General features: G+C 40.7%; 3 protein-coding genes across 4 annotated transcripts; 2 read left to right on the top strand and 1 right to left on the bottom strand.

Moving 5' to 3' along the window:
- Positions 1 to 4,492: 4,492 nt before the first annotated feature.
- fam43a (family with sequence similarity 43 member A) lies at positions 4,493 to 6,193 on the bottom strand. 2 transcript variants are annotated; one of them, XM_058073707.2, is made up of 2 exons: positions 6,138 to 6,193; positions 4,493 to 6,010 (listed from the first exon to the last, which is right to left on the bottom strand). In XM_058073707.2, exon 2 carries the CDS (start codon positions 5,982 to 5,984, stop codon positions 4,962 to 4,964), a length of 1,023 nt encoding a protein of 340 aa, XP_057929690.2. In that variant the 5' UTR covers positions 5,985 to 6,010; positions 6,138 to 6,193; the 3' UTR covers positions 4,493 to 4,961. The 2 variants fall into 2 exon arrangements, with proteins under 2 accessions (XP_057929690.2, XP_057929691.2); XM_058073708.2 differs by having other exon boundaries at positions 4,493 to 6,013; positions 6,138 to 6,190.
- Positions 6,194 to 6,757: 564 nt separating this feature from the next.
- Positions 6,758 to 15,628, top strand: lsg1 (large 60S subunit nuclear export GTPase 1). Its single transcript, XM_058073698.2, has 14 exons — positions 6,758 to 7,125; positions 7,316 to 7,442; positions 8,766 to 8,886; positions 9,040 to 9,126; positions 9,207 to 9,293; positions 9,386 to 9,446; positions 9,513 to 9,689; positions 10,045 to 10,335; positions 11,154 to 11,255; positions 11,346 to 11,489; positions 11,565 to 11,688; positions 12,897 to 12,976; positions 13,040 to 13,210; positions 14,939 to 15,628. Exons 1-14 carry the CDS (start codon positions 7,036 to 7,038, stop codon positions 15,116 to 15,118), a joined length of 1,842 nt encoding a protein of 613 aa, XP_057929681.2. The 5' UTR covers positions 6,758 to 7,035; the 3' UTR covers positions 15,119 to 15,628.
- A 139-nt stretch (positions 15,629 to 15,767) lies between these two features.
- tmem44 (transmembrane protein 44) lies at positions 15,768 to 27,163 on the top strand. The gene is made up of 10 exons (XM_078789927.1): positions 15,768 to 16,517; positions 17,696 to 17,822; positions 17,896 to 17,986; positions 18,050 to 18,207; positions 20,121 to 20,207; positions 20,277 to 20,468; positions 21,246 to 21,395; positions 21,460 to 21,513; positions 21,593 to 21,724; positions 26,487 to 27,163. The coding sequence occupies exons 1-10, from the start codon at positions 16,300 to 16,302 to the stop codon at positions 26,664 to 26,666; spliced, it is 1,389 nt and encodes a 462-aa protein (XP_078646053.1). The 5' UTR covers positions 15,768 to 16,299; the 3' UTR covers positions 26,667 to 27,163.
- Positions 27,164 to 27,883: the final 720 nt, after the last annotated feature.

The raw sequence follows: 27,883 nt of genomic DNA, 5'->3' as shown, positions 1-27,883 counted from the left end.
TAACGCAACTTTGTAACGCAACTTTGTAACGCAACTTTGTAACGCAACTTTGTAACGCGACTTTGTAACGCGACTTTGTAACGCGACTTTGTAACGCGACTTTGTAACACAACTTTGTGCCGCAACTTCGCAAGGCAACTTCGCAAGGCACCTTCGCAATGCAACTTTGCAAGCAACTTTCTGTGCAACGCAACTTTCTTTGCAACGCAACTTTCTTTGCAATGCAACTTTCTTTGCAATGCAACTTTCTTTGCAACGCAACTTCGCAACGTAACTTCGCAACGCAGCTTCGCAACGCAACTTCGCAACGCAACTTCGCAACGCAACTTCGCAACGCAACTTCACAACGCAACCTCGCAACGCAACCTCGCAACGCAACTTCGCAACGCAACTTCGCAACGCAACCTCGCAACGCAACTTCGCAACGCAACTTCGCAACACGACTTCACAACGCGACCTCGCAACGCGACTTCGCAACGCGACTTCGTAACGCGGCTTTTCTAACACAACTGTGTAAATCTAATTTGCAAGGCAACTTTTTAACATAGCTTTGAAACGTAACTTTGTAACAACTTTGCAGAACACAATGTAGCATAACTTTGTAACGCAACTTTGTAACGCCACTACTGAAAGCAAGGCAACTTCATAATGTAACTTGAGTTCTGAGTCGAGTTCTTTTGTAAGGCACCTACGTAACACGACACTGTAACTCGGTGTTGTACTGGAACGTGGTAACGTGGCTTTGTAAAGTGATTTTGCAGGGTAGAATTGCAAGGAAATTTTGTAACGTAACTTTGTAATGTAGCTTGGAAACGTAACTTTGCAACACAGCTTTGCGTAACACAACATAGCATTAGTTTGTAGCGCAACTTTGTAAGGCAAGGCAACATTGCGATGCAACTTGGAACCTCCAAGGTAGAAGAGGTTCTGATATGTTTCATTTACTTTAAGCCACGTAATGTAAATCTAGTTTGAAGGTCCAGGCCGGTCACATGCTTTTATTTTGAAGACTGTGAAGAACGGTGGTGTTAAAGCAAACAACACCACCCGATCCATTCAGCGATTTGTACTGTCTGCCGTGATAGCGAGTATCTTTCACTTTAGCAGCTTGCATGAATGCCATGAATGGAAGAGTCCGACGTGGCATAAACATCCACGATTGTGATCGCCAGTGATTGTGTAGAAACACGCCGCTTTTGACCAGATGAGAAAGTAGGTCAGGTAGAAATGCATTCACCTAGAAATCTATCACACAGATGTGAAAGGCAGCGCACACAAAAGCTTGTATGCGTTGGCCACACATCACGTCAGGCAAAGCACGTGATGCACAACGTCTGCCTGGGATTCAACTCTAGCGACAAGGAAGCTAAATAAATACCCCAAATACCCTTCTCAATCTTCTTATGCCCCTCTATCTTTTTTAAAAGCATTCATAGTGTAACACTACTTTGTAATGCAACTTTGTAACTTGACTATGCAATATTGCATTGTAACGCAAATTTGAACTGCGACTTTGTGTAACTTTTGTGACGTAACTGTAATGTAACTTTGCAGCACAACTTTGTTACACAATGTAGCGTGACTTTCAAAGCAACGCAACTTCGCAACGCAACTTCGCAACGCGACTTCGCAACGCGACTTCGTAACGCGACTTCGTAACGCGACTTCGTAACGCGACTTCGTAACGCGACTTCGTAACGCGACTTCGTAACGCGACTTCGTAACGCGACTTCGTAACGCGACTACGTAACGCGACTTCGTAACGCGACTTCGTAACGCGACTTCGTAACGCGACTTCGTAACGCGACTTCGTAACGCGACTTCGCAACGCGACTTCGCAACGCGACTTCGCAACGCGACTTCGCAACGCGACTTCGCAACGCGACTTCGCAACGCGACTTCGCAACGCGACTTCGCAACGCGACTTCGCAACGCGACTTCGCAACGCGACTTCGCAACGCGACTTCGCAACGCGACTTCGTAACGCGACTTCGTAACGCGACTTCGTAACGCGACTTCGTAACGCGACTTCGTAACGCGACTTCGTAACGCGACTTCGCAACGCGACTTCGCAACGCGACTTCGCAACGCGACTTCGCAACGCGACTTCGCAACGCGACTTCGCAACGCGACTTTGTAACGCGACTTTGTAAAGCAACTTTGCAGGGTAGAATTATAAGGCAATTTTGTAACGTAACTTTGTAACGTTGCTTTGAAACGTAACTTTGCAACACAGCTTTCCGTAACACAACATAGCATAAGTTTGTAGCGCAGCTTTGCAACATTACAATGCAACCTGGGCTAACTTAGTAGCATAACTTGGTGATTTGACTTAGTGCTGTCCAGCGGGATGGCATCAGCCGCCCCCCTGGTGTGCTTTCATGCTGTTTGTGCTGCAGCAACACGTCTGTGTTGTGTCACCCGTGTATCAATACATCAATAGCCGCGTCTCCGACTGTTATGTCACTGAGCCTAATGGGGTGAGGGCATTTGTGTTAGTCTCCTGCTGTGAAGGCGAGCGGTGAGTCAGACTGTTTAAAACTGCTTGTTTGTTTTTGTAACGTGCTGACAATGTCATCGTCTCTTTCATTCTGAGTCGATACGGTGGACAGGTTTCGTCCAAGGGAGGCCTGATGTAATTTTGGAGACAATAAAAAGATTGATCGAGGATACCCCCCCATGAAGGACGGCTCACTGCCTTGTTGCAAAATCACTTGAAATGTGGATATTTACCAAAATAAATGCGTACATGTATGAGGAAAAAAGTTGTAAATGTACGAGAAAAAATGTTTTTAACTTACATATATATATATATTATATGAAAATAAATCTGCAAATTATGCAAAAAAAAACACTTAATATAAGTCACATAAGTCCCCCTTTTTATAGCTGTCTCAGGCAGTGCCTGTTATGACAATGTTTTCAAATAATCAGATATTTTCAGAATAAAGCGCTTTGTTGTAAATTAAAAAAAAACTCATAATAATATGAGAATTAAGTCTTAAATTTACAAAAATACAGTTGGAAAATTTATGAGAAAAAACTCGTAACTTCATGGAAGGAAGGCGGAAGTAAGAACGGCTAGCTAGACATGCTAATCTGTTTGTGAATTTATTAGGAAAGATGTCCCAAATTTAGAAGAAAAAAATTCTAAATTTACCAGGATATAGTCATAATTTTACTTGGAAAAAAAAGTCATAAATGTATGCGAAAATAAGTCTGCAAATTATGCGGAAAAAAAACACTTAATATAAGTCACATAAGTCCCCCTTTTTATAGCTGTCTCAGGCAGTGCCTGTTATGACAATGTATTCAAATAATCAGATATTTTCAGAATAAAGCGCTTTGTTGTAAATTTAAAAAAAACTCATAATAATATGAGAATTAAGTCTTAAATTTACAAAAATACAGTTGGAAAATTTATGAGAAAAAACTCGTAACTTCATGGAAGGAAGGCGGAAGTAAGAACGGCTAGCTAGACATGCTAATCTGTTTGTGAATTTATTAGGAAAGATGTCCCAAATTTAGAAGAAAAAAATTCTAAATTTACCAGGATATAGTCATAATTTTACTTGGAAAAAAAAGTCATAAATGTATGCGAAAATAAGTCTGCAAATTATGCGGAAAAAAAACACTTAATATAAGTCACATAAGTCCCCCTTTTTATAGCTGTCTCAGGCAGTGCCTGTTATGACAATGTATTCAAATAATCAGATATTTTCAGAATAAAGCGCTTTGTTGTAAATTTAAAAAAAACTCATAATAATATGAGAATTAAGTCTTAAATTTACTAAAATACAGTTGGAAAATTTATGAGAAAAAACTCGTAACTTCATGGAAGGAAGGCGGAAGTAAGAACGGCTAGCTAGACATGCTAATCTGTTTGTGAATTTATGAGGAAAGATGTCTGAAATTTAGGAGTAAAAAGTTGTAAATTTACCAGGATAAAGTCATAATTTTACTTGAAAAAAAGTCATGAATTTATGCGAAAATAAATCTGCAAATTATGCAGAAAAAAAAACACTTAATATAAGTCACATAAGTCCCCCTTTTTATAGCTGTCTCAGGCAGTGCCTGTTACGACAAAGTTTTCAAATAATCAGAAAATTTCAGAATAAAGCGCTTTGTTGTAAATAAAAAACTCATAATATTATGAGAATTAAGTCTTAAATTTACTAAAATACAGTTGGAAAATTTATGAGTAAAAACTCGTAACTTCATGGAAGGAAGGCGGAAGTAAGAATGGCTAGCTAGACATGCTAATCTGTTTGTGTTCACCTGCTGTTTTGCTGCCACGTTATAAATAAAAGGTTGATTGAAAAAAAGAGAAAAGTTTCCTTCTGTTCAGAAAAACTATGCTCTATTTTCGCTATTACGACTTTTTTGTCATAAATGTATGATTTTTTTCTGGAAATCCACAATTTTTTTCAATGTGGGTGAACTCAAGACATTTTTATCACTTCCGGTTTTTTTTATGAATCATGATTTTCACAGAACAAACCACATTTTGTATTATTTATTTTAAAAAAATTCACATATTTATACTTAAAACATCTGACATTTACATCATAGTACATAAGGGTGTGTTTTTTTTCTCTTTTGCACAGCAAAGATATGACATTTATGTTTAGGACAACATAACGGAACACATGCTAGCCAGCGTGACGACTCCACGGCAGTGCAAAATGAACAAATGGCATTTTTGGAGTGTTTTTGGATGATAGTGCGCTGAAACTTGGGTAAACAAGCTCGGGCTGCGGCAAATCCTCTTAAATAAAAGAATTAGTCCTGTGCCGCCTTTTTGGCGCAGCAGGATTTGGCAGGTTCAAACCAGACGTCCTTAAAAGGACTTGTTTTGTTTTTTTTATGTATTGAGTCCTTGTATTGAACCTTGGATTTGATTTACACACGCTTCAAACATGAGGCACAAAAAGACGTAGAAAAGGAGACATTTGACTATTTTACTGCACTTTGATGTGCTCAAAGCCATTGGAGAGGCCGTTGATCTCCTGGTTGCTCGACGATTCGCTACCGCTGCTCTCCCCGGATAAAAGTCTGGTCACTTTGAGGTCGGCTTTCAGAGTCTGGACGTCATTTCCGATGCTCATTTCGCCCAAGTCGTTAATAATCTGAGTCAGCTCTTGTTTGCCGTTAGCGACACAATCGTCCGTGTCGAGAATGTCCTCACATTCAAAGTGCATGGCCTTCTCCTCTTCCTCCTCCCCCAGGAGGTCCTCGGTGATGGAGCCCAGCTTGGGCGCGCTCCGGCTGCGTTCCACCGGTGGTTTGTAGTAACACTGCCCGTTCAGGAGCTTCCTGAGCGGCACCAAAGGGATGGACTGCTCCCCGATGAGTAGCTGCTGCTGGTGCCGGGCGTCATCGCGGCGTTTGAGTCGTTTGAACTCGGCTAAAGCGGTAGCGGACGTCTGGTAGAGAAGCAGCGCCATGGCTTTGGCTTTCTCCGGCTTGGAGACCAGCACGGCGTGGCAACGCAGCATCACCGCCTTGTGTTTCATTTCGTGGCGGTAAATCCAAGCGAAGACTTTTGGCAACCTCGGATCCGCGACGCAGTACGTTATCCGGTGTAACAGATATAAATGTCCCGGTCTCTTGGCTTTGTCGTCCACGTGCACCATTCGAATCCCCTGCGAACTGACGGTGAGGCGCATCTTTGTGCCGTGGCGGCCCATGTCGCTTTTGCCCCAGATCTTGCTCACCGCCACGTCGGTGCAGCCGTCGCCTTTGGACTGGATGGTGGTAGCGTTGCCCAGGTACAGCACCGTGTACGTGGGGTCGTCGCTTGTGATCTTGACCTTTTTTCTCTTGGACTTGAACATGTTGCCCACCCGGTTGAGCGCGCTCTCTGGGCAGGACTTGGCGAAAGAGGTGAGCGCCGAGTAGTTGAGACTCACCGCATAGCCCTTCTGCTTGGACTGCTTGTCTTCCTCGATCAGGTCGAACTTGTTCTTCTTCCAGGGAAGCATTTTAGAACCTTTTCCAGCCAAGACTTCTACTGGGAGAGAAGGACAAATCAACTTTTTTTTTTTTTTTTTAGCACTACTAAGTGTAAGAATGATTGGTTCTAGTCCAAGTCAAGTCATGTGTGAGCTACTCTAGGACAGGCAAAGACACCGTACTTCATGCATCCATCCTCTAAAGTGCTCCATTGTTGCATGTTGCGCGTTTAGTTGACACACTGAAGAGGAGGGGACCAGCCTGGGAGTGTATATACTGGAAGAAACCATTTCAGGATTGTAGGGGTGGACCGAACCACCGGCTGTTTACGTGTGATGCAAGGCTCATACATGTTTATACTGCCATCTTTCGGTTGGTATGATACCTGCATTTTCTCAATGGTAAACATTTACTATTTCTTACTTTTTTTTAATGTCTTTAAAAATCAAACTAGCTTTTTCTTGTTATGATAAATACTGTGCGCGAACTGAATTGCCCCGCCAGTACTCGAGTGTTGAGTAATAAATCTATTTAACAATCACAAGGAGTGAAGAAAAAAAAGAATCGGTTTAATAGGAACTAAGTACGCAGTGTTCACATTGATCATTTATTTTTACACAAATTTATATTTGCTACATTGATATGTATATTGATAACGTATAGCTTGAAGTGTACTTATATAAGTGAGCGAATTAAAACATACGTTGTCATAAAGAACCAGACACTAACGCGTCGTTTCCTTCAGGACATATATGAGAGTTGGACACAAATTTGGAACATTTCATAACCGCGTAAATCAATTTACCCGGAAAGCTTAGTACTTAATATGAAATAAAAATTTAGAATGAAAATAACGTGTAGCTACTTTATAAATATATTTATATATCACGTATTTATCGGAATGTGTGTCTACCTAGCTTACTTTACTCGGAATAGAATTGTCGAATTGGTTTGTTCCACTTCCGGTTCTTAAGACAACAACCGAGTGCACATGTAGCTGTGATAGATGGTGACTAGTCGCTGTTTTGAACGCAAATAAATTGTATTTTTTACCTGTCAAGGGACTATTTAGAAAGTATCATGGGTAAAAAGAAGGCAGGAGGACTTGGCAGAGCTTTGATAAAGGAAAGACTTCAGACAAGCCGAGGCAACAAGAGGGGCGACTCATGGGTATGACACGCTTTGCTAACAATTGTACATAGCACCCGTTCTTATACATTTAAGATACATTTGGAACTTTGTAATTACTTTATAATAACAATATATATTTAGTTATTTATATTTACGTTATATTATGTAGGTCATAAATGTGACACGTGTAAAAGTACAACTCATGGTTGTGTTACGTGTTCTGCTGTAGCTGCACACCAGTGAGCTGAATGACGGCTATGATTGGGGGCGCTTGAACCTGCAGTCAGTGACCGAACAAAGCTCTATGGATGACTTCCTGGCCACCGCGGAACTGGCAGGAACAGAGTTTGTTGCAGGTAAGTCTTACTGTGCGTCGTTTAACTCTCTTTGATGACCAACCCGCGTACGTAGAACGTGTAGACCTCCAAATGCATACGAGTTTTTCAATGATGATCATAGGTCAGATTTATGAGCAATAATGTTGTCACAAGAACTAATCTCGTTTATCGCGGTTAACTGGTTCCAGACCTGACAATGAATTTCCACAAAACAGGATTCCTGATTTCTAAATGGAATACTTTCATCATTAGAGCATAGAAAAAGTATGTTTTTTAACATTACTAGAGCCCTCTATGCATGAAATAACACCCCTATAGTCAACTTTTTATGTGAGACTTGTGCTCGTGTATGCTCTGCAATCAAATTTGGCGCTTTTGTGTCTCGCCCAACATGACAGAATCATTACTGACACCTTCTGACCAGTGAATGCCTCTTCTGAATGCTTTCTATTTTTGTGTTTTTAAATAGTTAAGCTATTTTTGTTTTTGAAAGTGCTTAAATAGGCAAAAAATATGTAAAATTTGCTTTTATGTGCATATTTTTGGACTAATGATAAGATAAATTGGGCTGGATTAATACACATTGTTATTCATTCATTCATTCATTTTCCACCGCTCATCCGCACGAGGGTCGCGGGGGTGCTGGAGCCTATCCCAGCTGTCTTCGGACAAGAGGCGGGGTACACCCTGGACTGGTGGCCAGCCAATCACAGGGCACATATAGACAAACAACCATTCACACTCACATTCATACCTATGGACAATTTGGAGTTGCCAATTAACCTAGCATGTTTTTGGAATGTGGGAGGAAACCGGAGTACCCGGAGAAAACCCACGCATGCACGGGGAGAACATGATGCAAACTCCACACAGAGATAGCCGAGGGTGGGATTGAACTCGGGTCTCCGAGCTGTGAAGTCTGCACGCTAACCACTCGACCGCCGTGCAGCCCAATACGCAATGTCAAAATAAAAAAATAACTATGGAGAAAAAGAATAATAGATAATCGGTTATTGAAAGTGAGATATATCGGTAAAGTGCTGTAAAAATGCAAAAAATTACCATAGTCTTCTAAGGGTTAACGAAGTAGGCTTTTCAAACTCTGGCTTCTCCTTGGCACGATCGCTAGCCATGAAATAATGAGCAACGGCATTTCGTTGGCAATTTCACTGCTGTGTTATTGTGCAATGATTAAAGAACATCCATCCATCCATCCGCATGACACCATAAACACTTACCGTCGCTCACTGTGAATGTTCCGTGTGGGGAGAATCTGTACAACTCCCTTCCGAACCACTGCCGACCATTGTCCTTACGGCTTCTTTTTGTGTTTTTCCACAGAGAAACTCAACATCAGGTTTGTGCCGGCAGAAGCTAGAGCAGCTTTGCCATCCGCTGAGGAGATCAAGAGACTGAAAACCTTGCAGGAAGACCACAAACATTTTCTCAGAATTCCTCGACGGTAAATTTAACACATAATAGCTGTGATACATGGTGTACTTATATATATATATATATATATATATATATATATATATATATATATATATATATATATATATATATACACACTATATAGTGTAGATACAGGTGTGATGTCTCTTATGGTTGGCAGCCCCCCATGGGACGAAAGCACCAGCCCAGCTGCTCTCCAGCAGGCAGAGAGAGACAGCTTCCTGGAGTGGAGGAGAGAGCTTGCACAGTATTTCATTTCCTTCTCATGCTTTGCCAAATCTCCTTGTTGTGGAAACTGATCGTTGCATCTTGTGTCATCTCTGAAAGGCTGGAAGAGGAACAGAAGCTGATCCTCACTCCGTTTGAGAGGAACCTGGAGTTCTGGAGGCAGCTGTGGCGGGTCATCGAGAGAAGGTAGAGAGAAATGAACCACCTCGCCTGCAGTGTCCTTACCTGGGAATGCGTTCTTTCATTCTAAAGTCACGGTTTAATTGTGTTTCCTGTAGTGACGTCGTCGTTCAAATTGTCGACGCGCGAAATCCTTCATTGTTCAGATGTCCCGACCTGGTAAGAATATTTCATTGTTATTGTCCTTGTGTGGATTTGATAGAATTCTCACATGTGCTGTGTCAGGAGGCGTACGTCAAGGAGATGTCGGAGAATAAGGTGAACATGCTGCTGGTGAACAAGGCAGACCTGCTGACCAGGGAGCAGAGGAGAGCCTGGGCCACACACTTTGAGAAGGAAGGCCTGAGGGTGGTGTTCTGGTCTGCTCTGGCTGAAAGCAACAGGCTGGATGCAGAGGAGAAGGTGAGCACGTCGACCACAGTGCAGCCCTAGAAGTATAATTGTTAAACTATAATATGTTTTGTGTTCACATAACTTTGTTAGTTAGAAAAGAACGACAAAGTCGATTGCTGATGACATCACAGACAGGACAGGCGACGGAGCACACTTCCATGTATTAGCAAGCTATCAGGCTGCTAACAAGGATGTTTTGTGATGAAAATCCATGAATCAGTGTATTAATGACATCACACCATGTGTTCCGTATTGTGCGCTAACTGCAAAATGTACACAAATAGAGGCAACAAAAACACGGTAGGGTAGAATTAGTTGTGATTAGCTCTTGCATCAATAAAGCTGTCTATGATGGGTCTAACAGGGCATGGAGACGCAACATCCACAATCTGAAGAGAGCGACCAAGAAGACGTAGCACAGCCCGACAACGAAGACCTGGCCTGGAAGGGGTCAGATGAGGAGCTGCGGGATGAGATAAGAGTGGAGGAGGAGGAGTGGTTCACCTGCTCTGAAGACGAGAGCCAGGAGGAGCAGGCTAACGAGGCCACCTTCCGTAATTCTAGCCGTCTCCTGCACAAGGATGAACTGTTGGAGATGTTCAAGGCGGTTCACATTGGGCCCCGATGTAAAGACGGCCAACTGACCGTCGGACTGGTGGGTAAAAAATGCATCGTCACAGGACAAAATGTGGGAACATGAAGTTCTGTGACTACTTTAAATCAGGGGTCTCAAACTCAATTTACCTGGGTGCCACTGGAGATAGGGTCTGTGTGAGACTGGGCCACATCAGGTTTTCCGAAAAAAAACCCGCATTTATTAAAAACAGAAAAATACACAAACTTTTTCAGTGCTTTGGTTCCGATTTTCTACAATAAAAGCTCTGCTAAAACATTCCACTGTTCTCAAATATCTTAATTTTTATTTTTATGCACAAAATAAGATGAAAAATAAATAAACAAATCAAGAATAAAGAAAATCAATCAGTAATAAATATAATAATAATAATAAAACAGCACATAATAAAAACTTAAGAAACCACATATAGTTGGTGGGTAGACAAATTATTTTTTTCAGATTAAAATGAACAAAGCATTATTAGAGCCCTGTTGACATGACAAAACACGACTATAGTCACATTTATACTCTTTTTATTTACAACATATTGAGCAACTGCAGGGTCTTGAGACACATGCTAACTCGCAAACTAGAGCGCTAGCGACCTAAACGGTAGCCTCCAAGTTAAACAGCCAAAACCACTTCCACACGGATAGGGAGGATAACTATTAAGAGTTATTTAACCTTTAACATGAACATTAATCAAACGTAATAATTTTTTCTGGGTACATGATACCATACAGCATCCATATCAAACTAACATTAAACTTTCATATCAAGGCGGGGGCCTCAATCTAGTGTCCGGGCCGCGTGTTTGAGACCCCTGCTTTAAATGGATTTCATCCTGCATTCACCAGGTTGGCTATCCCAACGTGGGGAAGAGTTCAACCATCAACACCATCCTAAGAAACAAAAAGGTGTCTGTCTCAGCGACTCCTGGACACACCAAGCACTTTCAGGTACATGCTGACTTCCACCGCTACCGTGCATTGCATCATGGGAAGAATACAGTACTCTGCTCCTGACCTTTCTCTTCGTTTTCCACTCAGACCTTGTTTGTAGAGCAAGGATTGTGCTTGTGTGACTGCCCGGGGCTTGTTATGCCCTCATTCGTGTCCACCAAAGCTGAGATGATCTGCTGTGGGATCCTGCCCATCGACCAGATGCGAGACCACGTACCGGCAGTCTCCATGATATCCTTCCCCAACGCTCACTGGCAAGCAATACCACTTTTCAAGCCTCCTTTTTGGCCTTAACCGGCGCCTCACGTCTGCCGAACGATCCCTCGGCACGTGCTCGAGGGCACCTACGGCATCAACATCATCCGGCCACGAGAGGACGAGGACCCTGACAGACCCCCCTCCTCCGAGGAGCTTCTGATGGCTTATGGATGTAAGACGACCTTATGGTAGAACATAAACACAGCTGAGTTTTAGTAAGGCCACACGTATGTACGCTAGCCTATTTATCATGTTAACAATGGTAGACTATTGATTACTCATCCAGACTTAAAAATACTTATCAAAATACTTTAATGGTAACAGGTTTTCCTTTTTATTGGCTCACCGTATATTGTTGGAATCAAATTTTTAAATAAAATCTGAAAGGAAATAATATAAAAGGAGTGTATAAGTACTATAGGGGTGTTAGAATCACATCCAGAGGGCTCTAATAATGTTAAAAACTGTATTTAGAAGGTTGTAAAGAAGTTTTCTTTGCTCTTAATTATGGATCTGGAACTAATTAACCGTGGTATTACTGTACTTCCTGTTGTAGCATCATCAATGGAACATGACCAGTGTAGAATATGACATGATCACGTCTTTGAGTGTGTCTTCAGAATGCCTTATATTTGTAATTTACTTCATTTAGCTATTGTTATGCTCCATCCATTTTCTATGCCGCTTATCCTAGCAGACCGATCACAGTCACATATAGAACATAAGTATAAGCGGGATAGAACATAAACACACCTGAGTTTGATTAAGGCCACATGTATGTACGCGAGCCTATTTATCATGTTAACAAATGGTAGGCCGTTGATTTACTGAAGGACTCATCCAGACTTATAAATAACGCCTGTAATTAGTTCAAAATAGTTTCATGGTAACAGGATTTCCTTTTTATTGGCTCACTGTATATTGTAGGAATCAAATTTTTAAATAAAATCTGAAAGGAAATAATATAAACCAAGTGTATAAGTACTATAGGGGTGTTAGAATCACATCTAGAGGGCTCTAAATGTTAAAAACTGTATTTAGAAGGTTGTACAGAGGTTTTCTTTGCTCTTAATTATGGATCTGGAACTAATTACTGTACTTCCTGTTGTAGCATCATCAATGGAACATGACTGACACTTAGTGACCAGTGTAGAATATGACATCATTACGTCTTTGAGTGTGTCTTCAGAATGCCTTATATTTATAATTTACTTCATTTAGCTATTGTTATGCTAAAAAATACTATTATATTTTGTTTAAATATGCATATTTTTCACTCATAATAGGCCGTATTCAATCACAAAGCAGTGATGGTTCATTAATATATATATTTTTTGAATGAAACCTCAAAATGCGAAGCAAACCCTTTTGTCCTTTCAGACATGAGAGGCTTCATGACGTCACACGGCCAGCCCGACCAGCCCAGATCTGCTCGCTACATCCTTAAGGATTACGTTAACGTAAGTCGAACTAAAACGTCACACCGCAGGCTTCGCTCACTGACTTGTACTCTTTCTTTACAGGGAAAACTTCTGTACTGCCACCCTCCTCCTCATATCCACGCCGATGACTTCCAGCCGCAACACAGCAAATTCCAAAGAAAAGATTCGCTCGACTGCGACTTCTCTTTGACCTCAAACAAACAGAAAGTCAAGAGAATTGAGAATGTGGTGGACAAGAACTTCTTCCATGCGGTACAGTAAAGGACTTGTACTGTAGACTTTGTGCAGTTCTTCATAGGAGGTCCCCAGAAGGACCTTAATTCATTTAACCCTCTTGTGTTAGGGTCTGCACCGACCCGTTTTATATTTTAATGCATAAAAAGAATCATATAACATTTGTTTATTGCCGCAAGGCTTTTTGACTTTGTCAGGAAACTCTATTTCAACAAAATAAAACCCCCAAAAATTTTTTTACTACATTTTAAAATGGTTTGGTTGAAATTATGACCACTGTATTTTTAGGGTCGGTTTGGACCCGGTTATAATAATATGACTATAAAGCAATATTTTGAGCCAAAACTGAAATCATAAGTGTACAATTAGCAACCAGTTCCTCTTCTCATCATGTAAGCTTCACAGGATTATCATTTTGTTGCTGAAAACAATACATTTTTCTACCTTTTCTTGACATTAATATATATGGGTCAAAATTGACCCGAACACCATAGATGTTTCTTTAGTGATTAATACTAAAATGAGAAAATAAATAAACGAATTGATTTAAGTGATATGTTCTAGAGCAGGGGTCTCAAACTCAATTTACCTGGGGGCCACTGGAGCTAGGGTCTGGGCAAGGCTGGGTCGCATCAGGTTTTCCAAAAAAAAAAACCCCAAAACGCATTTATTAAAAACGGAAAAATATACAAACTTTTTCAGTGCTTTGGTTCCGATTTTCTACAATAAAAGCTCTGATAAAACATTCCACTGTTCTCAAATATCTTCATTTTTATTTTTCTGCACAAAATAAGATGAAAAATAAATAAACAAATCAAGAATAAAGAAAATCAATCAATCAGTAATAAATAAATATAATAATAATAATAATAATAAAACGGCAAATAATAAAAACTTAAGAAACCACATATAGTTGGTGGGTAGACAATTTTTTTTTTCAGATTAAAATGAACAAAGCATTATTAGAGCCCTGTAGACATGACAAAACACGACTATAGTCACATTTATACTCTTTTTATTTACAACATATTGCGCAACTGCAGGGTCTTGAGACACATGCTAACTCGCAAACTAGAGAGCTAGCGACCTAAACGGTAGCCTTCAAGTTATTTCCTTTAAACTTAAATAGCCAAAAACTTACCACTTCCACACGGATAGGGAGGATAACTATTAACAGTTATTAAACCTTTAACATGAACATTAATCAAATGTAATAATTTTTTCTGGGTACATGATACCATACAGCATCCATATCAAACTTGCGCGGGCTGCACTAACATTAAACTTTCATATCAAGGCGGGGGCCTCAAACTAGTGTCCTGCGGGCCACATTTGGCCGCGTGTTTGAGACCCCTGTTCTATAGCTTTCAGTCATAGCCAGCTAACAAAATAATTAAATTTATTAATGTGATTCTTTTGAGGTTCATTTTACCATTTTTGGAAATTGAAATGGAGGGGTATAGTGACAAAAAAAGTCCTCCATGCCCACATCAAAAGTATTAAAATCAATATTTTCATGGATGAGGAAGTCGAAGAAGGTAACCAAGACACAAGAAGCAAATTTGATGGTAACTTATTGTTTTTAGTGTATTTTATAGCTGATTTAATACATAGGTCAAAACCGAGATGATACCAGAAAGCTAACACAAGAGGAAGGTTAATCCCAGCCGTTTTTCAGAAGACTTGAATAAATACACGCCATTGTCAAATATCTTACCTGTTTCGGGACCTGCATGTGTCTTCCAGGAAAACGTTCGAGCCCTAGCCAAAGGAGTCCAGTCCGTCATGGGCTACAAACCCGGCAGCGGAATCGTCGCCCCGGGAAAAGCCGTGACGGACACCACAGTGGGCAAACCCTGGAAAAAACACGGCAACAGAAACAAGAAGGAGAAAGTGCGTCGGCTTAACAAGCATCTCGATGCCTAAATCGCTGGTTCCGGTTTGGCTGCCAGACCCGCCATCACCTGATTGAACATTTTGTCTTTTTAATTTAAGGGACGCTCTTCTCCAGCAGATATCTGCAGCTGTGTGTCGCTCCCACTGAAGTCCCGCTCAAGTTTGACAAAGTCGCCTATGAACATAGCACAGACAAGAACACGAGGTGCTTTCACAGACATCGGGTCATTTCATTGTTATTTCTGCCCAGGCACAGACGTTAGATCCGTGACCCACAGCTGAAAATCACTGGCCAAGATGATCCCAAACTGGAACACTAATATCAGACATGATTTCAACTCTTAAGTACACATCACATGAACATGAAAGTTTAATAATGCTGATATGAATTCAGACGTGCATCATCTAGTCCTGGGCTGATCAGACTGTAGTAAGATATTACTGTACGGGATATCTAAACAGCTTGGGTTAAGGTACCAGATCCATTTATTGGATACCTGATTAAGAGAGTGTCAAAGAATAAAACCTGCCCGACCCTTACATGCATTTAATTTATATGTGTTTAAAGTGATGCAGCCATTACCAGGAATGATGGAATGGACACTATACTCTGGTACAACAAAAAAAATGAAGGTTGGTTTTGATATCACAAGTAAATACAGGGAAATTACTGCTCATAGCGATACTTTTTTTAAATAGTCATTTTTGTGTGCTTTTACTTTGCCATGACTATAACCAGAATACACAGGATAAATATTTTAGACAAAGAACATTTTTATGTATAAGTATAATATAAAACAATGTAACAATATCAACAAATAAAATATTCCTCTGGATTAAAAAAAGTGATTTGATTACAGAAATAAAGCCAATAGTGCAAAAAAACACTACTGGCTCTCATTGCAATATTTTGTCTTTTTACCCCAAAAGTTCTCCTATGTCCATAAAAGTAGTTTAAAACATACTTACACACACAAAGACGTAAGAAACCTGAAAACATCGATGGAATCATGCTAGCATAAATGCTACTAATGCTACTATTAGTACTGCTTGTATGGATCGATCCACCCAGATTAAACAAAGTCAAATTGAAGTCAGACGTAAGTACAGTATTTTTTCATGTATAAATATTCGTTTATATATACATAGTTATTTAAATATTTCCTTTAAAAAGTACATTTACATCGAAGTTGTTCTACATTCGTTAAATAATGAATATGCGCGCCATTTTATTGTCCGATACAAACATGGCGGCCATGAGCGTGGATGGTTGGATACGTAAAGACCAAAAGTCTTTTCCGTGGAGTCTGCTGGCATTTTGTAGCACTTCTACCACCTGTTTTACTGCTAATAATCCAACAGGACAGAATTGCACTTCTATCTGGCTAGTCTCCTTTTCTGCCTTGCTGTTGCTCCTCTCATGTATGCAGTAAGTACTTTTTACGTGTTCATCATGCTAGCATTTTTCGAAGAATGTGTAAGATTAAACAGAAATTGTGTTGCTGTTTTTGTATTGTATTTTTGTAATTAGCGAGCGGTGATTAATAACAACGTGAAGGTGCTGATTAAAGAGTGTAATTATTGCAAAGGTGTTTGTTGAGGCTAAATATTCTTACTGTTTTGATCCGAACCCTCAAGCCGAGATTCACGTGAACGTGAAGGAGTCGTTCAAAGCTCGTATTTTTTGTTTTGTTTTTTAACGATTGGGACTCACGATACTCTGTTACTCACTCACTCGCTTAGTACATTAAAAACGGAAACGGGGCAACACGTCAGGCTTCAATTAAAAGCGGAACGGTACGCGCCTGCCCTCCGTGACGGGTGATTCAAGTTAATTCATCAATTCTTGTGCATTTGTGAGTGTCTTGACACGGGCGACTCGTGAAAATTGGATCATTAATGACTCGCGCATCATGAAGGAATCAGAAATGTTTTTTAACGATACTCGTCCGTGTTGACTCGGTTACTCACTCACTCGCTTAGTACATTAAAAATGGAAACCAGGCAACATGTCAGGCCTTAATTAAAAGCATGACGGTAAAAACGGTACGCGCCTGCACTCTGTGACGGGCGATTCGGTTGTTTACACCGGCGAGTCGTGAAAAGTGGATACCCATTTCACCCGAGTGACTCGAAAGAACTTGAGTCAGTAAAACCAACTGAGTTTCCTATCACTATAAAAGATGTGCAAGTCATTAACGACTCTTTTTTTTCACTGATTGGATCTCGGGCCACGCTTCACTTCATTATCCTACCATCCCTGTTGCCGCTAGCATGTCCTGGGTGCCTTGAGTGAACCTAGTACCCGAATCACAATTTATGCACGTGTCTGCGCAGTGAGTCAAGCATCTGAGTCATTTTATTGAGTGACTCATAAAACCTTGAATCAGTAAAATGAATCCAGTTTCCCACCACTAGTAGTCACTTCAGTGGGGGTGGAGCACATGACTTGCAATTCTCTACCCAAACTCTAGGGGCCAGTGTTTTTCATGAGCAGCTATGTCGATTGTTGACTAGCTATTTAGTTCCCTGTCTAGTAGAACAGTAGAACTGTCTAGTAGAAGAGACAATTTTTGATGAGTGTTACTTTTATATTCACCTTTCAAGGCTCACATGTCAGAGATGCAAACATCATGGAGGACGTCCAGCACAGACCGTGATGACCGTCTACTGTTTCCTTGGTAACATATGCGGCTTCACTGGAGCTGTTTTGTCCAAACAGCTACATATTCAAGTAAGATTTCCTCATTCATGGGATTTACAATGCAGACTAATACTTTTACATATGAAGTATTACTTCTCTGCAGGTTTTAATGGGACTTGTGTCTTCTTCTGTGGATGCAGTCATTTTTTTCTCCTGCTGTCTTCCACTGTGTCTTTGCAGGGACTTGCATGAAGGTAAGCTGAAAAGAAGACAATGGTGTATATCAGATGTAACTCATGTGTAGGTTTGTGCATTAGAGAGGAGGCGAAGGATGATCCGGAGGCGCAGGAGACTTCATCTTCTTGCAGTTTGTTTGCTGACTACGCTCACCGGCGCTTTCCTGAAGTCAGGCGTCCTAGACAACCCGGCAGACTCGCTGATCCGAGGGAGGAGGCTGCTTGATGTCAGCCTGCAAGTAAGATTGGAGTCCAAGGTTAGAATTTAAATGTACAATGCAAACACTCATGTATACAAAGTCAGCAAACAGGAAAGATAAATGTAATCAAACCGTTAGCATAGTGGCTATTACCTTCAAAGTCAATGAGGCAAATACACTACCGCTCAAAAGTTTGGGATCACTTGGAGTTTTTCGGGGCTTTTTCTTGGCAGTCCTGCTATGAAGTCCAGCATCCTGAAGTGGCCGCTTCACTGTTGATACTGACACTGGTGTTTGACGGCTACTATTTAGTGCAGCTGCCAGGTGACGACCTGTGAGGCGTCTTTGTCTTAAACTACACACTCTCAGATATTTGTCTGAAGCGTTTTTCTGTCCTTGTTAGACCCAGTTTGTGCTGCTCTCTGAAGGGAGTAGTTAACAGCATGGTAAGAGATTTTAGTTTCAGTTTAGATTTTTAGATGGATTTTCCAGCATGATTTTTTAATAGATTTTGCATCGTTTTTCTGTCCTTGTTAGACCCAGTTTGTGCTATTGCTAAGGATTTTTTTGTCTTTCATGATTCCAGTCATCCCTGGTTTCATTAATTGGTTACAGACCTGCCAGCGATAAATTAATTTCCACAATATAGGATTCCAAGTCAATAAATGGAATATTTTTGTAGTTGGAGCACGGAAAATCTGTTTATGACTTTGTAAATACGAGGGATTTATGTTGCCGATTTTGATACCAGTCATCCATGAGTGAAATTGACCGATTCCGACACCGATCATATGGAATAATTCTTGTTTGTTTCTTTGTTTTTTCTTGCACAGTTGTGCATCGTTTTTCTGTCCTTGTTAGACCCAGTTTGTGTTGCTCTCTGAAGGGAGTAGTTAACAGCATGGTAAGAGATTTTAGTTTTAGTTAGGATTTTTAGAGGGATTTATGTTGCCGATTTTGATACCAATCATCCATGAGTGAAACAAACAACCATTCACACTCACATTCATACCTATGGACAATTTGGAGTCGCTAATTAACCTAGCATGTTTTTGGAATGTGGGAGGAAACCAGAGTACCCGGAGAAAATCCACACACGCACGGGGAGAACATGCAAACTCCACACAAAGATGGCCGAGGGTGGGATTGAACTCCGGTCTCCTAGCTGTGAGGTCTCCAAGCTAACCACTTGAATGCCATGCAGCCACAAGCTAACCAGTTATCCTCAAATTAATTTCTTCCAAACTTAATAAGCTTACCACTTCCACATGGAATGGGAGGATGTTTGTCTATATGTGCCCTGTGATTGGCTGGCCACCAGTCCAGGGTGTACCCCGCCTCTCGCCCGAAGACAGCTGGGATAGGCTCCAGCACCCCCGCGACCCTTGTGAGGAAAAAGCGGTAGAAAATGAATGAATGAATGAATGAATGACTGTATTATGAACTGAGTGGTTAGAGCGCAGGCCATGCAGCTAGGAGACCCGAGTTCGATTCCACTCTCGGCCATCTCTGGCCGGGTTTTCTCCGGGTACTCTGGTTTCCTCCCACATTCCAAAAACATGCTAGGTTAATTAGCCACTCCAAATTGTCCATAGGTATGAATGTGAGTGTGAATGGTTGTTTGTCTATATGTGCCCTGTGATTGGCTGGCCACCAGTCCAGGGTGTACCCAGCCTCTCGCCCGAAGACAGCTGGGATAGGCTCCAGCACCCCCGCGACCCTCGTGAGGATAAGCCGTAGAAAATGAATGAATGAAAATCTGGTTTGTTTACGCCACCATCATTGGATCACGCGGCCAAGATGAAATCTTTTATTGCAAATGTCTTTTCTTCAGCTGAATTTCTTCAAACCTTTTTATAACATAACTCTAATAGCAACAAAATGTAATGTGTGATGCAGTGTGATGAAAGGAGTTTTCAGTGACTATTTTTCCTTTGTGACTATTGTACCAGGACACCACAGAAATCCTTGGCTACATCCTTGGGCTGCTGTCTTTTATCATCACCTCTTCTTCCAGGTTCCCTGCACTTTGTGGACTCGTAAGTGATCGCCCACCGACACACAAGTCATTGTCTCCCATAAGCTAATACAGTTTTTCTATCATGCAGAATAAAGGAAAAATGCTGCCAGGAGCTGACGTTTTCTCTGCAGTGCTGTCCTCACTGGCTGCTGCCCTTTATGCCGCTGCCATTCTTCACTACCATACTGGGATCAGCTTCCTTCTCGGAGTCCTGCCATGGTTGCTGGCGGCCGTCTGTGGTGCCTCGCTGGATTTTCTTGTATCCTACAGTCGGAGCACATATGAAGACCATTCTTAAAAACACAATTTATTCATACAATTTATTATTTATTGTTGATTCCTTCATATTAATAGATTCGTTTTGTAGTCAAAGAATAGAAAATGTGTGTATGATGTAAATATGGCTGCACGGTGGATGAGTGGTTAGCGCGCAGACCTCACAGCTAGGAGATCCGAGTTCAATTCCATCTCTGTGTGAAGTTTGCATGTTCAACCCGTGCCTGCTTGGGTTTTTTCCAGGTACTCCGGCTTCCTCCCCCATTCCAAAAACATGCTAGGTTAATTACCAACTCCAAATTGTCCATAGGTATGAATGTGAGTGTGAATGATTGTTTGCCCTGTGATTGACCAGTCCAGGGTGTATCCCACCTCTTGCCCGAAGTCGGCTTGGATAGACTCCAGCATCCCCCTCCGTGACCCTCGTGAGGATAAGCGGCAGAAAATGAATGAATAAATGACCTAAATATAGCTTTAACATTGTTAGAGCCCCATAGACATAAAATAGCACCCCTACAGTCATCTTTACACTTGTATTGCCTAGAAAATAAGCCATGTATAAGATGCTTGATAATGTCTAGCTGTAAATGTGTTCCAGTGCTAGGATGAGCTGGGTGGAGTGGGGGGGGGGGGGGGTGGACAGAAAATTATGCTGAGGATTTAGCGTTGAGTTTTAGCTATAGCCGCAGTAGTACATTGAACATTACAGTCACATTAGTGACACCTAGTGACTACTACATGGCATCACGATGTATTTGACACCTTTTGACATGCGTGTCAGATTGTAGTCCAGCATTTACGCAACGTGGGAACCAGCGGGCATCCTGTCGGCTTTTCTCCTGAAATGGAGAGCCTCTTGGCGGACTCATCGAGGAACCATCCCATCACAGGGACACGTCAACATGCAGCTCCCTCATCAGCACATGGAAAGGTAATATTCATGTAAGCGTTTAATATTTTGGCTGTCCACAATGATCATATATCATTCATTACAGAGCAAAAAACTCAATTTAACCGATATGGGTCGTTACATGGATGTTAGTAGAAAGGTAAGCAGCCTCACGTCCCAGCAAGGCTGATATTTCACTGGAATATCTGAAGTCGAGGGCATCGTTTGGTTTTTGACAGTTGTGCCCCCAAGAGGTGATCGTGTCCGGAGAGGTGGCGCACGACCAAGCTCCGAGCAGGACCGTCCCAATGGTACGACTCCATGGTTCTGATACATCATGTGACTCTTCACTTGTCAGTTTTGATCTAGAGGTGGGTAGGACTAATTCATAGTCGAGCTGATGATAGTTTCTTTTCAGCATTTTTTTTTCATCTTAAAGGTAGCTCTTAGGTGTACTACCCACAAGAGCCACTAGGTGGTGCTTGACTATTGAAAGTTTACATTGAATAGCAGTTAGCAGGATGCATCATATACTGTACTGTATAAATCGGGGGTTCCCAAACTTTACCAACTCAGAACCCACTTGAAATAATGATAAATAATAGCAATAATAATATTAATATAATAATATATTAATATAATAATGTCTGAATAATATTATTACCAGCCAATAATATTATTGTAATAATTATATATTTTTAGTATTATTAAATTATTATTATAATATTATGATAATATTTTGTATTATTATGTCAATAATATTTTTATATTATTATTAACAGCAATATTATTATTATAATGCTAATATATGTTTACGGTTATTAAATTATTATATTATTAATATTATAATATTTTTATATTATTATGTCAATAATATATTTATATTACTATTATGACAATTATTATATTAATATAATAATATATTCATAAAATAATAATATATTAATATATGTCTTAATATTATTACCAGCCAATAACATTATTGTAATAATTATATATTTCTAGAATAATAAAATTATTATAATATTAATATGATAATGATATTTTATATTATGTCAATATTTTTATATTATTAACAGCAATATTATTATTATGATAATATATTTACATTATTATTAAATTATTAGAATATTAATATGGTAATAATTTTTATGTTATTATTATGTCAATAATATTTGTATATTATTATTAACAGCATTATTATTATTATTATTATATGAATATAATAATAATATAACATGCTTTATTCTTCTTCTTATAATTATTATTAGTATTAAGATTCAGGATTGAAATGAAAGCAGGGGGATAAAGGAAGCCCAAACTTTTGGAAGAAACAGAATTAATTCTCATACTTTTCATAACTGCATTCAAGACTGGCATGATGACCACAAAGCTACGTTTCAATCATAAACTGCATAAGGTTCCTAAAATATCGTGACAGGTCAATAACACTCAATAGGTTATTACTTAGGCCTATAAATAATTTTTAATAAATATTTTACAATAAAAATTATTTTAAAAAAATATTTGCAAAAATGAATTATATTTTCATGACCTCTCATGGCCCACCTGCAGTACCACCACCGCCCACTAGGGGGTAGCGGCCCACACTTTGGGAATCACTGGTATAAATGTTTTAAATAGCACTTTTGTCAGCTTATACTTGGTCGTAAACATAACAGTAGTACTAGTTGGTGGCGTACTACACCAATCACAGCGTGAATGCATGTGGAGGTACTGTATGCAAGTACTAGTATACGATCAGCGAGGCATGCTGCCACCCACTCTGAAGGGCGAGGCACATGATCTTGTGTAGCATGTAGGGTAATATAAACATAAATGCTAGACTTTGACACATGTCACCCAAGGTTAGATTGCTGCAAAAGCAACATTTGACCTTTTCACTGGACCGCTGGGGAAGTAAGTCATGTCCCCATGATAAGTCTGCATGTTCCATGTGGCTGTGCAGAATCCTGTCAAAATGTGTGGGTGTGTGGGGGTGGTGATGTCCTCACGATCATGTGACTCCCTGTATTGTTGTCCTTGTTTCAAAACTGTGCTGCAAATATTTAGCTCCGCTGAAGGAAGCATTTCCATTTCTCACAACATGACTCAAGTTTTTCCTTTGGAAACGTTAAATAAACATAGATTTTGATTTTTGATTGGTCACCAGACACGGAAGCCCATCCATTTTTTGTATTGCCTGTCCTCACTAGCGTCGCTGGTATGCTGGAGCCTATCCCAGCTGTCTTCGGGCAAGAGACCACCCTGGACTGGTCGCAAGCAGAACGCGTACAGTCATCCCTCGCAATATCGTGATTTGATTTCCATGCCCTTGTTATATTGCGTTTTTCTCAGAAATGAATAAATGATCAATCAATAATCGTGGTAGTCTATTACTAGTCAAAACATAATGTAATGAAACAGTAATGAAAACATAGAGTGGCGGGGAAAAAAAGCATCCTCCCATTCCGTGTGGAAGTGGTAAGCTTATTAAGTTTGGAAGAAATTAATTTGAGAATAACTGGTTAGCTTGTGGCTGCACGGCTTTCGAGTGGTTAGCGCGCATACCTCACAGCTAGGAGACTCGGGTTCCGCCTCTGGGCCAAAGACAGCTGGGATAGGCTCCAGCACCCCCGCAAACCTTGTGAGGATAAGCGGTAGAAAATGAATGAATGATTAGCTTGTGGCTGCACGGCGTTCGAGTGGTTAGCGCGCAGACCTCACAGCTAGGAGAGACCTGAGTTCAATCCCACCCTCGGCCATCTCTGTGTGGAGTTTGCATGTTCTCCCTGTGAATGTGTGGGTTTTCTTCAGGTACTCCGGTTTCCTCCCACATTCCAAAAACATGCTAGGTTAATTAGCCACTAGGCGGCAGTAACGGCAAGAAACATTGACTTTATATTAGATTACCTTAACACCGCATGAAGTCATGAAGTCATCCATGGCATGTCCACATGATAGAGTGGGGAGAAAACATCCTCCCATTCCATGTGGAAGTGGTAAGCTTATTAAGTTTGGAAGAAATTAATTTGAGGATAACTGGTTAGCTTGGGGCTGCATGGCATTCAAGTGGTTAGCTTGGAGACCTCACAGCTAGGAGACCGGAGTTCAATTCCACCCTCTGCCATCTCGGTGTGGAGTTTGCATGTTCTCCTCGTGCATGTGTGGGTTTTTTCCAGGTACTCCGGTTTCCTCCCACATTCCAAAAACATGCTAGGTTAATTAGCCACTCCAAATTGTCCATAGGTATGAATGTGAGTGTGAATGGTTGTTTGTCTATATGTGCCCTGTGATTGGCTGGCCACCAGTCCAGGGTGTACCCCGCCTCTCGACTGAAGACAGCTGGGGTAGGCTCCAGCACCCCTGTGTCCCAAGTGAGGATAAGCGGCAGAAAATGAATGAATGAATGTATTGCAGTATTTGATTTGACTAATAATAGGCTATAGTCAACCACAAGACAGCGATCAATTAATTAATTTATGAATTTTTGAAACTTAATGACTGTATTATGAACTGAGTGATTAGCGTGCAGGCCACGCAGCTAGGAGACCCGAGTTCAATTCCACCCTCGGCCATCTCTGGCCGGGTTTTCTCCGGGTACTCCGGTTTCCTCCCACATTCCAAAAACATGCTAGGTTAATTAGGTATAGGTATGAATGTGAGTGTGAATGGTTGTTTGTCTATATGTGCCCTGTGATTGGCTGGCAACCAGTCCAGGGTGTACCCCGCCTCTCGCCCAGCACCCCCCGTGACCCTCGTGAGGATAAGCGGTTGAAAATGAATGAATGAATGGTTAGCTTGTTAGCTAATGGCGTGTTATTTCACGTGTACGGGGCTCTAATAATGTTCAAAACAGTATTTAGAAAGTCATAAACAGGTTTTCAATGCTCAAACTACAATAATATTCCACGTATTAACAGACAAACCATTCGCCTTTCACATTCACATTCAAAACTTGACCTCTGCTCCGGAATGACCTTGGTGCAACAGGGAAGCATATTTAATTGGAAATGAGTGACTGTGCACGTTCTTAATCATGATGGAAGAGAGAGGGGCATAAGGGCGGGAAATGCTTGAGATTTTCTTTGCTGCCCAATTGTTCTGCGGTGAAGGATCTTTGATTAAATACTGAGGTTGGGCAGGGCACGTCTGCATAGGAAAATCTGCTGCGTGAGTTCAAACTGTGACTGCACTATGCAACGCTAGCCATTCCACAGCATCCTTGTCAGTGACCTTGCTGGAGAAATAAGATTGAAAAGTGGATGAGGGTCAAATTATTTGTTGTCAGCTGACGATACCAAACTTTAGCTACCGACTTTAGCTGTATGGGTTTTCCTGGTAGAATAGCATGTGTCTAAACCAGGGGTCTCAAACTGGCCCGCAGGACACTAGTTTGAGGCCCCCGCCTTGATAGTTTAACGTTAGTTTAACGTTAGTGCGGCCCGTGCAAGTTTGATATGGATGCTGTATGGTATCATGTACCCAGAAAAAAATATTACGTTTGATTAATGTTCATGTTAAAGGTTAAATAACTGTTAATAGTTATCCTCCCTATCCGTGTGGAAGTGGTAAGTTTTTGGCTATTTAAGTTGAAAGGAAATAACTTGAAGGCTACCGTTTAGGTCGCTAGCTCTCTAGTTTGCGAGTTAGCATGACCCTGCAGTTGCGCAATATGTTGTAAATAAAAAGAGTATAAAGCTTTGTTAATTTTAATCTGAAAAAAATAATTTGTCTACCCACCAACTATATGTGGTTTCTTAAGTTTTTATTATTTGCCGTTTTATTATTATTATTATATTTATTTATTTATTACTGATTGATTCTTTATTCTTGATTTGTTTATTTATTTTTCATCTTATTTTGTGTAGAAAAATAAAAATTAAGATATTTGAGAACAGTGGAATGTTTACTCAGAGCTTTTATTGTAGAAAATTGGAACCAAAGCGAAGTTTTTTTAATTTTTTGGTTTTTAATAAAAGCGTTTTTTTTTTTTTTTTTGGAAAACCTGATGCAGCCCAGTCTCACACAGACCCTAGCTCCAGTGGCCCCCAAGTAAATTGAGTTTGAGACCCCTGTTCCAGTTACTTGTGAACTATGTGCGAAATAATAACATCTCTTTTTTTTTTTAAGTGGGATTTCGAAGAGGGGAATCCACGGTGGAGTGGACCACAAGCAAAACAAGATGGAGATGAGTTCCCCCTGCAAGAATGGCCAAGTAACCCCAAACCATTCAGCGTAGGCACTTACGCCTCATGTGCACTCCCACAGAACCGCGTATCCTGTAATGATGCCACAAGAGTCTCCAAGTGATAAACGGAATCACAGTGGAAATAATAGAAAATGTCATTAAAAATATCAAATCATTTGAGACTTTGGAAGGTTTAGAACATCCAGCATGTCCCTTACTGGAACAATATTGAGAGGTTATTAGGTCACATCCTGTCTCAAGGTTATCAGCACTGTCTACTGGGGAAAGGGTGACTGGTGGTGATAAGAACCAGACGAGACGTCCTCCACGGTCCTCCATCATCTTGCCTGCTGCACAACCATACGCCGCTGGTCTGCCAGCAGAACAATGCAATGATTAGATCAGCGTTAACGAAGCACATTTCACTCCACCCTGTTTGATTCCCTTGAGGGGGCATGACCAAGATGTACGTCATGTGCGGTAAAGCGGTTTGCAGTTTTCAGCACTGATGGCTAAATTTGGCATCAAACAATGTGCGTTGCCAGACTAAATGACAATATAACCCATTGTTTGTTGTACAGCAATTAAGTGCCAAATTCCGTATTTCACATAAAATAGAAGCTACCTTTTTATTAACAACTCTGTCTGAGAAAATACTGTTATATATAACAAATAATACTAACTACATGTAAATACTATAGTACTGTGTTTTTTTTGTCTTGTCTGCCCCCTTGATGCAGTCTGACGTCGTCATAAACGCTGAGTTAGCATATCCATCACTGGGCCTCCTCCAAAGACAACAGTGTCAGAACTAAAAAGATGGAATTTTGTTGACAGAAGGGGTGAAAAGCGCGGCTTAGGACATAAAGCAACAGTTTGGAATGCGCCTTTTCGTACGTCAACGATGGCGTCTTTCCTCTTTTGTCATCCTTTAATATCATCCAACCGTGTTATTTGTACTTTTATTTTGAAGGCTTGATTTACCGGTTGGAGGAAATACATGAAGCCGATGTTGCCCGAGTGTTGCCGAGCGAGTGGACCGGAAGCTGTGCTGCTCCGGCGTAACCGGAGAGGATTTTTTTCGTTAAAGGAATTTTGTTGACAGAAGGGGTGAAAAGCGCGGCTTAGGACATAAAGCAACAGTTTGGAATGGGCCTTTTCGTACGTCAACGATTGCGTATTTCCCCTTTTGTCATCCTTTAATATGCCAACCGTGTTATTTTACTTTTATTTTGAAGGCCTGATATAGAGGAAATGCATGAAACCGATGTTGCCCGAGTGTTGCCGAACGAGTGGACCGGAAGCTGTGCTGCTTCGGCATAACCGGAGAGGATTTTTT

The sequence above is a fragment of the Doryrhamphus excisus genome, linkage group LG4 (genome assembly GCF_037039965.1).
Source record: "Doryrhamphus excisus strain RoL-2023G ecotype Guam linkage group LG4, RoL_Dexc_Guam_v1.1, whole genome shotgun sequence".
In the NCBI taxonomy this organism is placed as follows: Eukaryota; Metazoa; Chordata; class Actinopteri; order Syngnathiformes; family Syngnathidae; genus Doryrhamphus; species Doryrhamphus excisus.
This window is presented reverse-complemented; position numbering and strand designations above follow the sequence as displayed.

What these genes read in the sequence shown, in the direction of transcription:
- fam43a (XM_058073707.2), bottom strand. Translation starts at nt 5,984, where the DNA reads ATGCTTCCCTGGAAGAAGAACAAGTTCGACCTGATCGAGGAAGACAAG.
- lsg1 (XM_058073698.2), top strand. Translation starts at nt 7,036, where the DNA reads ATGGGTAAAAAGAAGGCAGGAGGACTTGGCAGAGCTTTGATAAAGGAA. An exon ending in AGGAACAGAGTTTGTTGCAG is followed by an intron (nt 7,443 to 8,765) that starts GTAAGTCTTACT and finishes GTTTTTCCACAG; the next exon opens with AGAAACTCAACATCAGGTTT. An exon ending in ACAAGAACTTCTTCCATGCG is followed by an intron (nt 13,211 to 14,938) that starts GTACAGTAAAGG and finishes TGTGTCTTCCAG; the next exon opens with GAAAACGTTCGAGCCCTAGC.
- tmem44 (XM_078789927.1), top strand. Translation starts at nt 16,300, where the DNA reads ATGAATATGCGCGCCATTTTATTGTCCGATACAAACATGGCGGCCATG. An exon ending in TTGCTCCTCTCATGTATGCA is followed by an intron (nt 16,518 to 17,695) that starts GTAAGTACTTTT and finishes TCACCTTTCAAG; the next exon opens with GCTCACATGTCAGAGATGCA. An exon ending in CCAAACAGCTACATATTCAA is followed by an intron (nt 17,823 to 17,895) that starts GTAAGATTTCCT and finishes ACTTCTCTGCAG; the next exon opens with GTTTTAATGGGACTTGTGTC.